Source organism: Schistocerca serialis, chromosome 1 (genome assembly GCF_023864345.2).
Source record: "Schistocerca serialis cubense isolate TAMUIC-IGC-003099 chromosome 1, iqSchSeri2.2, whole genome shotgun sequence".
Taxonomy (NCBI): domain Eukaryota; kingdom Metazoa; phylum Arthropoda; class Insecta; order Orthoptera; family Acrididae; genus Schistocerca; species Schistocerca serialis.
In genome coordinates, this window is record NC_064638.1 from 893,465,553 (window position 1) to 893,478,709 (window position 13,157).

Below are 13,157 nucleotides of genomic sequence, written 5' to 3' on the forward strand. Positions count from 1 at the left end.
AATACATATTTAGTGAAATCTTTTAATGTGTGACACAATGAGTGCCTTATATTTATACACTTACTAGCAAAGCCTGCAATGTTTTACAATTGCTAAATATGTATGGGACTTGCATATACATCCAAAAGTCCTTGACTGCCCCCCCCCCCCCCCCGAGGCCAATCTTCTCACCCCTCCTCTCTCTCTCTCTTTGTATATCTCCTCCCCCCATCTCTCTGCCTATCTCCTCCTCTGCTTCCTCTATGTTCATTTCTGTTTGGATATTCAGTAGAATAGTGGGTAAGAAATTGAAAGAACTCGTCAAGATTTTTGGTAAAGATGTTTTTTCTTTATATATATATATATATATATATATATATATATATATATATATATATATATATATATATAATGTGTGTGTGTGTGTGTATATATATATATATATATATATATATATATATATATATATATATATATATATATATATACACACACACACACACACACACACATTCAATATATTACAAAAAATATAGCCTATGCCCATTCAAATGTTCATAAGAGTGTCATGTACAAATGGGAATTAAATTGGAAAAGAACCTTTTGAGATTTGTGGTAACCAAGTTTCACCCTTTATATATTACTTATATCTGTATATATTATATATATTACAAAATATATAGCTTATCTGCCTATGTCCATCTCTTTTTTTTTTTTCACTTTTCATTCTCTGCCCAGAGGGGACAGAGCGGGCTGTTTTAGGGCTTGCTATTTGCCCTTTTCAGCCATGTATGTCCTACCAAACGCTAGAGTAATGGGTAAAAGTTTGAAGTAAATCAGTCAACAACTTTTCGAGACTTGTGTTAACTTTGTTTCCCATTTATTTATATATATATGTGTAAAAAAATTGTAATTATCATGTTCTTTGAGATATGTGCATGAACAACGTACTATTGGGAAGAGCAAACTCATTGAGTTTTACATGGTTCCCGCTACATAGCAGCAGTGTGCGCCCCTCCAGCTCTAGTAAAAATGGTGTTGGGACAACAGAAAGCATTTTGTGTTATACTTTTGCACAGTGCGGGTCAGTAATAACCGTTCAGCATGACTTCCGTACTATGTATGATTTGGATCCTCCTACAGCACAGAGCATTAGACGATGGCATGAGCAATTCCCAGAAACAGGTTATTTGTGTAATGGCAAATCGTCTGACACAAACGTCAAACACATCCACCACAGTTTCACAAGGATCCCTTCGTCATGCAGCTCAACACGCCCCCGATGTCCATCTGGCATACATTGCGTCAATGTTTACACATGAAACCATACCAAATTCAGCTACTGCAAGCTCTTTGTGAAGGTGACAAACAACATGTGGAGTTCTGTAATTTCATTCTTGGCTATATTGAAGGTGACAGTTGATGATTGAAGTGATCACTAAAGCGAACGGAAATCTACTAATACCAGTATTCGAATGCTGGCTCCTGTTTTGACTAGAACTGAGACGGAATCTTTCTACACATTGGTCAGGAACCTGAAGATGGCATAGTAAATCGCCAAAACTGGTAGCCAAATAAAATAAGCCTGGAAACTAGACGGCTGAAAGGTGTTTGATTTGACATCCTGTATCGAGCAGCCAAGTTCCGCAATGATCTCTGCAAAGATGGACATACCGACTTTTCCTCCAAGCTTAGTGTTTAGTGACATTCCATTTAAATGGACAGATGAACCGTCATAATGTGATAATATGGAGTACGGAACAACCACATGAAGTTGTACAACATGAGAGGGGCTCTCCAAAATTTAATGTGTTTTGTGCAGTTTCACAGCAAAAGGTGCATGGTTATTTTTCTTTGCCGAAAACACTGTTACAGCAAGCACATATCTCGATATGTTTGAGAACTTCCTTTTCCCACAGTTGAAGACTGATTCAAATGACTTCATTTACCAACAGGATGAGGCATCGCCACACTGGAATCTGGAAGTGTGGGAATTTTTAAATCAAAGGATTACTGAATGATGGATCTGTCGCACTGGACCAAATGATTCAGCCTTACATTACTGGCCTCCAAGGTTACCGGACGTGATTGTATGTGATTAATTCTTGTGGGGGTTTATAAATGACTCTGTTTATGTGTCTCCATTACCAACAACAATGAATGAACTGGGACTTGGCATAACTACAGCTATGGAAGCTGTAACTCATGACATGCTCGCTGCAGTGTGGGAACAATTTGAATAGCACATTGACATATGCCTTGCATTTCAAGTGGGGCATATTGAACATGTAAGAAAAGGTATGAAAAAAAAACTTTTTGGGTTTCCCATTCATCAAAACACAAAAATCATTGTATATGTTTATTAGTTTCAGGAATACAGACGTGCCAAATCAGATGATTCTTTTTGATACACCCTGTATATACAGGGTAGAGAAAAATTGTGCCACAAAAGTTTTATCCTTGATAGCTGATGCCAGTAGAAACCAAAATTATTAATGTTGTTTAAGTCAACAACACACCATTTTTAAACTACGGAAACATGGTGCCACGCGCTCCACTTGGCCATGGGATTGCCCTGCTGCCAGATGCTCTGGACAATGCATGACCACGAAAGGTCTGCCTGCCGGAGATCATGAAGTATCCAAGGCTCGGTGATAGGCACATTTGTATATGTGAACTGACAACCATGGCTCTGAACGGCAACAGGACAATCCCACAGCCAATCGGAGCGCGAGGCGCCAAGTTTCCGTAGTTCAAAAATGGTGTGTTGTCGACCTACACAACATTAGTAATTTTGGTTCCTACTGGCATCAGCTATCCAGGGTTAAAATTTCATCACACAATTTTTCTCCACCCTGTATATATCAAACTGAATGGATTTTTTTTCTTTTTCATACCAAAAATAGCATTACCACCCACAATGACGAACAAAAATCACTCGGGCCATTCTCAAGTGATGATCTTTCACAACTGATTTTAATTTCTGACTTTTCCAGTGGATTTTCCAAAAATTTTCTTTCATACTTATCTCATCCTGACAATTACAAACACAATAAAGACAATGTGTTGTTCTTAATTGATAATATTTCATACATGCAGTAATTTACATTTATTTCCAACTTTTCTGTTGGATTTCCCAAAAATTTTCTTTCATACAAACCTTGCCATAATTGGTCAAGCCATTCTCAGGTGATGATCTTTCATACATGTGGTTTAAATGGTTCAAACTGCTCTGAGCACTATGGGACTTAACATCTATGGTCATCAGTCCCCTAGAACTTAGAACTACTTAAATCTAACTAACCTAAGGACATCGCACAACACCCAGTCATCACGAGGCAGATTTCATACATGTGGCAACTAATTTTTGTTTATGTAGAGTACATGTTATTTCCTAGATTCATATGACAGAGTATGTCTCAAGCTACTGTGAAAGGCAGATTCTTTGTGAGATATCTTCGATTTTTCAGTAAAGTAGTTCATTGTAGTACCTTTTTTTCCCCAAAGAGAAGCTACTCCAAATACACATCAAAACATTTTATTTCATTTATTTCAGGCTAATAGTGGTTGTACACTTACAAAATACATTTTCAAAATGGAGATATCCTTCTTGGGTATATAACATATTCAAGGATGTAATTTTTTTTAAAAAAAAGGTTGTTACAACCCAGTTTCAACAAACAAAAGTATGAGGGTGACTGCCAGAAACAACATTCCTCAATATTTAAAAATTGGAAAGCACAACAAAATACACGAAGGAAGTATACACAGAAAAATATCCTGTTGCTTTCAGAGGTGTAATCAGCATGCCTCTTTAATAAGAAATACATCTGTAATAAGGGTGCAGTCATTGATCAAAGTGACTACAGTTAAGAATTTGTATCTGGGAAAAATGCTTGGCACTTTTAAATTTACATAACAGTAAATATTATATGCTAACACATAATGAAATCAGTGACTCCTTTACATTGAAGCTAAATTATCTAATTGTACTCCGAAAATTCATAACATACAAAGGGTACTTTCATAAGAAAAACTCAGTTTTTCACCTGTGAGTCAACAAACTCCAAATAATTCGTTCCGGCTTTTACTAATCCAAGTGCTGACGATATGCCACAGGTTGTAGCAATGATACTGTTCTCTGGCAGAATGCTCCTCATTACTGCCCACATCAGAACAGAGCCAAAACTGAACATTAGAGCTCCAAATACACTGTGAAATGAAACAAAAATAAATTAAACTTTCTTGGTATCAAAGTAACACTAGCATGATGAGTGAATACATCGCCGTTGATAATCCAAATATGAAAATTAAAAATCAAACTGGTTTTCTGTTTTCAACAATGGTATTTTTAAAATGTAAAATTGTATGAGGGTTGTTCAATCACATCATACTATTCCACACTCCTTCAGCTACAAAACTCCAATTTTCAACATAACCTCCATTCAATGAAATGGCCTTATGCCACCTTATTGGGAGGGCCTGTATGCCCTGCATGGTACCACTCTACTGGTCGATGTTTGTTGCATCAATCACCTCCCCATACTACTTCCTGTGGAGTGCAGCCTTCATGGGGCCATACAAGGAGGGTGCAATATACAGGTTGTAGGGTGGATGAAGAAGAACAGCCCAATGAAGTTTTGTGAGCTCCTCTCAGGTGTGGAGACTTGTATGACAACTTGTGTTGTCATGAAGGAGGAGAAATTTCTTTTCATTTTTGTGGTAACAAACACACTGAAATCATTCTTCAGTTTCTGACACTGCATGAGCCACAGCTGTGTGGGGCCAACCAGCACATGGGACATCGAACAGGTTTGTGCGACCTTGTTGCGATAATGACAAACTTCTTGCCCAACAATACTCCATGGTTTTGTTCACTGCCAGGTCTCCATAGACATTCTGCAAGCACATATGAATATCTGAAATTCTCTGGGTTTTTTTCCAAAAGAAATTCAGTGACAGCTCTCTGCTCGGAACACACCTCTGTTACAGATGCCATTTTCAAGGTTACATATAGTGCAGCCACATATACCAGAACTTCATGAAACTATAGGGGTCAAAGTAGGAATCTTCCATGATGTCCCACAACCAAATTGCACATATTTTCAACCAAAATTGTCTGAGAAAGAAAAATGTGTTGCATTACTTACTGAACACCCCTCAAAGTGAAGGTTTTCAGAAGGCAAAATTTTAAGTCCAATACAAATGGAAGAAACATTATTCATTGAGTGGGCATCAATGATTTACTACTGAACTGCACATACTTCCAAAGTCACCGGACACCATTTGTACCATTGTCGCACTAAATGAGTGAGTTCAAAATTGGTGGATTCCCCCTTCAAATTTTGAGCTGTCTCATGACATGGAGACAATTTTTAATACTGATTTGTGATGGATAATATTGATCTCACTACACACTTGTAACAGTCAATTAAATGGCACACAATACAAAACAGGAACATAATGACAATGAATCATGCTATGAAGGGCAACATGAATTGTCAGGAGTTCATTTGATTCACTGAACAGCACCATGGAAATGTTGAAAACCCTGCATTGGCAGACCCTTGAAAATTATCTAGTGAACACCCACTTACAAAAGTTTCAAGAGCTAGTATTAAATAAAGAATCCAGAAATATTTTTCAGCCCCCTATGTATCACTCCCATAAGGACCACGAAGACAAGATTAGACTAATTAACCCACACGCAGAAGCTTAAAAGCAGTCATTCATCCCCACACTCCATGCATGATTGGAATGAGAAGAAATCTTAACATGTGGTACCACATTATGTATCCTCTGCCATTCCTTCACAGTGGTTTGCAGAGTATGTACACTGGTGTTGACTATTACGAAAAGGAACTTATTTACTTCCCATCCACAAACTGTTGGAAAGTCCGGTGTATCTATTATGCAGTCCAGATTTCGTCCCTTGTAACTCTCGTTGGTTCAAGTTGCTGCTGAATATCTAGGTACAACCACTTTTGCAGGTGATGAGGTTGAATGGCATTGATAAAGTAAATGAGAAAGGCCATAGGCACCTGCAAGGAGGAGAGAGGGATCCAGGGGAGGCAACTGTCCCTCCTGGAATCTGGGTACAGGCTTTTTATTCATTATGGAATTCTCACTAATTTCTAGCAATGATTCTCTGTGACTTACTAAACTGCAGACTTAACACTGCCAAGCAAGATGAGAAACCACTAATGTATATATAATTTGGTTCTCATGCTGTTCATGGGAAATTATGCCAATTCATTGATGCAGCAGCAGGCTCAGTGCTGTTCTACATTCACACTGAATGCAAATCTTTACAAAACTGGAGATTTAACACTGCCACACAGGATGGGAAATTACTACCATATTTAACTTTTGATTGTCATACTGTTCACAGGAAACTGTGCCAATTCACTGACGCAGCAGCAGGTTCAGTTCTGTTCTGCATTCACAATGGATGCAAATCTTAACAGAAACACACCAAACCGTGTCCTCAATCTTTCATCTGTAGTTTCCTGGTACAATGCTTATCAAACTCCACTAAAGGACCAGTCCAACATCCATGGCATGCAGATTCCAACTCTGATTCCCAGCATAACATAAACATAGTAACAATATAGGTGCCCACCAACTGTCCCCAATATCTGTAAGAGTTCGCATTCCCTCTCCTGCACAACAGACGGTAGTTCACTGTTTACCTGTGAACAAAGAAGAATTATGGTGGCTTGCTAATTATACGTTCAGCTTCATGTGGCACACTGCTATAGTGGACTCTGAAGAACAAAGCCATGCTATATTGTAAACATATCCGAAATTACTATTTTCTGTACTAGAAGAGAAGAGATGTCCATCCAGAATTTTGGAATTTCTCAAATTCTACTGTGTGTCACACAGTAGCATATGTAGTCACAGAGCTATAAAATCTGCAGTCTGACTGATGCGAGTCCAGTTGATATGGTTGCACAATAATGTGACAGACTGAAGAGATGCCTTGGTTCAGTCCTAAGCTTTTAAACACCAGTTTTGCCAGCCTACCTGAGGCTGGGTTTTGGGAAATTTCCCACATTTATCTGTTTTTGTTTTGGTTTGTTTTAGGTCACAGAAACAACTAAGGCCATACACGCCCACGTCAGAACAGGAGTTAAAAAAATTACACATTAAGCTCAATCGATGGGAGGAAATATAGCTAAGAACAAGGAATTCCTCTTGGAGAAAGGTCCATAAAATACGCTGCAGAGACAACAGAGGAGCAGAATTAACAATTACATGTCCTTCGCCATATTGCTAAGATTTATAAAAAGTAAAACCTGGATGACAGTCAATAATTCAGATGGCACACATACATTAGAATGTAAATGGCTAAAAAAAAGGGCATTTAGTCAGAAAATGGTGAAGTGTCAAAGGTCGATGACAATGAGCACAAAGTAGAGGGAGATCACTTAAATTTTAATGACTAAAATGACAGTGTGCAATATGCAACTTAGCTAAAATTATCTTCTTGTGGCGAGAGGACTGAGAGAAGATGGCCAAGCCACTGGGGGAGATTTAATTCCCCAGAGCTTTTCCCATAAAGAGAAGACCAGTGGTGACGCAAAAGTGACACCACCTGGTGACAGATAGCAATACGGAGATCATCAGAAGGCATGGGAGAACTTGCAGGTTGAGATAGGAGGGCTGCAGACATGGCAGCAGCCTCATTTGCCGTCCGACTAATGTGACCAGGAACCCACATAAATATCACAATGGCTCCTTCAAGAGTGAGCAAGTGGAAGCTTTCTTGGACCCGTTGCTCTAAGGGATGGACAGTGTACAGCACACAGAGGCCTGAGGGGCAGTGAGGGTGTCAGAGAATGACACAATTGAAAAGCCTGTGTCGCCAAATATACTGCATGCCCTGATACAGGACAAAGAGCTCTGCTGTAAATACTGAGCTGTGTTCAGGAAGCTGATGCAGAAAAATGTTGGTGCCAATGGCAAAGGAACACTTGACGCCATAGTAAGTCCAAGTGTACACAAAGGTACTATCGCTAGGTTCTGTGCAAAGTTCAAGAAACTTACAGCAATAGATCGAATCTGGGGTAGTTTCCTTAGGCCACTGCACGAAGCCAAGGTGGTGAAGGGTTCACACCCATCAGGAAAGTGGCATGGAGTGTGAAGTTACACTGGTGGAGCAATAGCTGAAAGAGAACTCCAGGAGGTAACAGAGAAGAGGGATGCACCCGATACTGGCAGTTAAAGGAGTCATCGAAGAAGGAGGCATAGGATGGGTGGCTGGGCATGGGAGACAAATGGCATGCATATCTGCTGAGTAGAGCATCATGCCGGTATGACAGCAGTAGTTTGGCTGCTTTTGCATAGAGACTCTCAACCAGGCTAGTGGAAATGGCGCCAGTGCCCAAATGGATTCGACAATGGCGGATTGTATTTAGACGGCATAAGATGGATGGACATGGAGATACATAAATGAAATACCCATAGTCTAGTTTTGAATGGACCAGGGATCGGCACAAATGGAGGAGGATGGTCCAATCCGCTCCCCAGGAAGTACCACTTAGGACACGTAGGAAGCAGGGGGACCAGGTACAGCGGGCAGCCAGGTAAGACATGTGGGAGGACCAAGAACGTTTCCTGTAAAGCACGAGCCCAAGGAATTTCGTAGTTTCAGCGAACAGAAGAACAACAGGCCCAAAATGTAAAGACAGTGGAAGAAACTGCAGTATCATATGAAATTCATATGAACGGTTTTGTCAGTGGAAAAGCTAAAGCCACCGTCAACGCTCCACGAGTAAAGACGATCAAGACATTGCTGAAGACACTGCTCAAGGAGACAAGTCCATGGTGAACTGCAACAGATCACAAAATTGTCGATGACTAGGGAGCCAGATATGCCCGGTGGGAGACAGGCCGTAACAGGGTTAATGGATAGAGCACAGAGGACAACACTCAGGACGGAGCCATGAAGCATCTCATTTTCCTGTACACATGTCCAATTAGGCAGAACCCGCAGGGACTTTGAAAATTATGTATTTTAAAAATTCCTGAAGGAAACAAGGCAGGCAGCCTCAGAAGCCCCACATGTAGAGAGTACAGAGGACACCAGTCCTCCAGCAGGTGTCGTAGGCTTTCTCCAAAAAACAGAGCCACAGTCTGGTATTTCTGCAGAAAACTGTTTGTGACATTGGTCGACAAAGTGACGAGATGGTAAACCACAGAACAGTGCACTCGGAATCCACTTTGTGCAATGGTTAGTAAACTGCAAGACTCGAGCCACCACACCACCTGGGCTTGAGTCATACATTCCATCACATTGCAAACACAGATAATGAGAGAACACGGGCTGGTAGCTAGAAGGAAGGTGCCTGTCCTTACCAGTCGTAGGTATGGGCATGACAGCGCCGTCATGCTAGCGTCTGGGAAACATGTCCTCTGCTGAGATGCATTTATACATATGAAGGAGAAAGTGTTTGCCCATTAGACAAAGGTGCAGCAACATCTGAATATGAACATCATCCAACCTTGGGGCAGAAGTGCATGGTGAAGTGAGAGCATGAACTAGCTCCCTCATAGTAAAGGTGGTATTGTAGCATTCACAATCCTGAGAGGAGAAGGGTATTAACCGAGCCTCCTCCACTAATTTCTAATGGAGGAAGGCAGGGTGATAGAGGGAGCAGCTCGAAATCTCCGCAAAATAGCGACCTAAGGTGTTGGAGATGGCTGTAGGGTACACAATGACATCATCTGCTATGGTGCGGTTGGAAACTGGGAAATGGACCTTGGTCCCAGTGAGCCACTGGACGTTGGCCCACCCCACAGAAAAGGGAATGGAACTGTTAAAAGAACTAGTAAAGGAAGTCCAGCTAGGGTTTTTTGGTGTCCTGAAGAATGCGACAACACAGTGCCTGCAACTGTTTATAACAAATACAGCTTGCCATCATAGGATGACCATTAAAAATGCAGAGAGCACATCTCTGCACTCAAACTGCATTGTGGCACACATCAGTCTACCAAGTGACTGGAACATGGCACTGTAGAGATGAAGTATGAGAAATAGAACATTCTGCAGTGGTAAGGATCACGTTTATAAGGTATTCCACCTGGTCATCATAACTGGGGAAATGTTGTTCGGCGAAAGACCGTAGGGAGGAGCAAAGCCTCCAAACAGCCTCAGAAAGCTGCCAGTTGTGTTTACTCATAGGTGGGGTAAGAGTCAGCGAACAGATAGCAAACGGAAGGAAAATGGTCAACTGAGTACATGTCAGAGAGAACGGACCACTCAAGACAACAGGCAAGCTGGGCAGTGCAGAACGAGAGGTCCAAATGGGAATAGGTGTGTGTGGAGTCTGAAAGGAACAAGGTTGCTCCAGTTTTAAGGCAGATGAGGATGAGTTCACTGAGATGGTCAGCCAAGAGGGTACCTCTCGGCCTGGTTCTGGAAGAGCCCCAAAGGGGATGGTGTGCATTAGAGTCACCAAGCAACAGAATGGGGTTAGGAAGTTGACCAATAAGCTGGAGGAAGTTGTCCCTAGTGACACCAAATGATGGAGGGATGTAGACGCTACAAAGAGAAACAGTGAACCAAGGAAGGAAAATGCACATTGCAACAGGTTGCAGCCAGTTGTTTGATGGGGTGGTTTGACTATAAATGTCATCTCTGATGAGCAGCATGCCTCCCCCATGAGATAGAATGCCATCCTTGGGGGAAAGTCAAAGCGGACTGGAAGGAAATGTGAGTGGTCAAAGCAGTCACGAGAACGCAATTTTGTTTCCTCGAGGCAGAAAACAAGTGGGTTCTGTAATTCCAAGAGCAGCCGTAATTCCTCCTTGTGGGAGCTAACGCCGTGAGTGTTCCACTGGAGGAGACTTGTGACGGGAAAAAGGGAGAAGGGAAAAAAATGAAGGGTTTTCATCTCAGCAGCTGCCGAGTGCCAGCCTTCAACTCACTGTTACAGGGAACAGAGGTTGGAGAATCCTGTTCCATGAGATGCACTGGCATTCTCACTGGGCTGGCCTGCGCATTCCAGGGCAGAAAAACAGTTGGCAGTGCACACCGGTGAAAGAGAGTTTGGCCGGGTAAGAGTACAATGTGGTGACACCTTTGAAGAGGATCACTGAGCCAGCAAAGGAAAACACTGTTTGCCTTTGTTTGATTTCTTGGAGCTTTTCCGGTTGGCAGAGGAAGATTCAGATGTTTGTTGACTGGGGGACATAAAAAGTCTTCATGGGAGTATTCCTTCTGTTCTTTCCAGCCTGCCAGTGATTCCACTGACAGAGGTGAAGACGTGGTGGCTTGTTGCACGCCTGGAGGAAGAGGAGATGGGGTTGTTACCATGACACTGGGCGATTTTACAACAATCGTGCTGAATCTGAGGTCGCAAGTCTGCGTCGCTGTGTCCTTTGTGAAGCGAAGTATAAAAAGACAGCACTGTAAGTGCCAGATGGTAAAATGCAGGACTTGTGACTAGCCAGCAACTTGCTAGTGACAGGGCAAGGCACTTTTTCCTTCACTTGGATCTCCTGGATAGCCAGCTCATCAAGATACACCAGACATCCTCGGGCTGAGGTTGCATGTTTCGCCACTGCAATTGATACAGCGGGGAGGAGGAGGAGGGGGAGACATTTGGTCTTGTTTCGACATGACAGTCAAGTGTGGTTGTAATGTTTACACTGGTAACAACACATTGAGTTTGAAATGTTCGGGCAGACTGTGATGACTTCATAGCCTGCTTTTATTTTTGATGGAAGCACTATTTGATCAAATATGAGAAAAAGAGTGCGTGTAGGCACTAAGATTGCATCAACCTTTTTCATTACCTGTTGGACTGCAGTGATGCCCAATCAGAGAGGTAAGTTTGGATTTCACCCTCAGTCAGGCCTTCGAGCAGCTTAGTGTAAATAACACCACATGGTAAATTCAGCATTCAACGGGCCTCAACACAAATGGGATAGCTGTCGAGGAGTGAAACTGCAAGCAGTTGTTGGGCTTGAGAATCACAATTCGTCTCCAAAAGCAAACTACCATTACATAAATGAGAGCAGGATTTCATATGATTGGCAATTTCAGCAACACTTTTCTGAATTATAAATGGATTAACCATAGCACAGGACTGACCTCCTTCAGTTTGTGATACCATGGGGAACTGAGATGCAGCTGTGAGAGTATTTGAACCTTTAGCCTCATTCCGTTTACTTTTAGTAGATGTAAACTGAGATGGTGATTAGCTCAATGGGAGAAAACCCACTTAGATTGCCTGCGTCTCCGATGGTGCGCTCTCTCCAACTGGGGGGGGGGGGGCCCTCAGAGGGGGGCTCACCTGCCTTAGGTGACTGTTTACACCCCAGGTCACACCTCCCAAGCTCCTGACAGAGGGGCCAATTGGCAATTTGGGAAGGTAACAGCCCAGACCATTACCCCTTCCTGGGTCTGGCCTGTACCAGGAGATACGCGCGAACCCTACCTGTCAACCCAGGGCTGGGAATTATGGATTACCCAGTCACCTGTTATGCAGCAGACGTATGGGGTGGCCTTCAGGAGCACACAGGGAAGGAGGAGAAGCAAGGAGGAACCTCAAATGCCAAAGCAGAGGAAGGATAGTAGATGGAGAATGAAGGAAGGAGGAAAGAAAGAAAAAAAGCAGTGTGGGGACTGTTCTGATGTCAGGTACCAAAAATTAAGAACACATTCCATAAAAATATCCCAGACATGTTTCCCCTGGCAGGGGAAAAAGAACAGGAGGAGGACAGACATGCAGCACAGAAGGGAAAAATGCTGCAAAGGCTGGGGGGCCCATGGTAGCCAAGCACGAACTTATGAAAGAGTGGTGAGCTCCCTGGGGGCCCACATTTACCTGGTCATATACTGGTGCTAGGATACGCTTTACCTAAACAACCCAAAAAAAATTTCAACATTTTGTTCAGCTAAAGTTACACTACCAAAAATTAAAAAACAGCAAGCATGAAAATAATGCAAAAGTCCATAAATGTGAAAATTTGAAAGCAAGTTAAGTATTGCAGACATTATTAAGGATCAATCAGTGGTTTTTAAAAATGTATTCACTTTTGTTCCACTTCAAGGGAGTATTAATGTGTCCTTACTTTCATTTATATGTAACACAATATAATCATTCACTCTGACTTTTTTTATATTTCAGAATTTTAATTTTCAATATCAACCTAACAATATTGGA

The 13,157-nt window shown here is 41.9% G+C and overlaps 1 protein-coding gene across 1 annotated transcript in view; it reads right to left on the bottom strand.

Moving 5' to 3' along the window:
• Positions 1 to 3,501: 3,501 nt before the first annotated feature.
• LOC126411498 (uncharacterized) overlaps positions 3,502 to 13,157 on the bottom strand; it is a 36,446-nt gene continuing 26,790 nt past the window's right edge. The window contains exon 3 of the mRNA XM_050081367.1: positions 3,502 to 4,191. Within this exon, the coding sequence (XP_049937324.1) occupies positions 4,017 to 4,191 (175 nt within the window). The 3' untranslated portion in view covers positions 3,502 to 4,016. The remainder of the gene's footprint in view (positions 4,192 to 13,157) is intronic.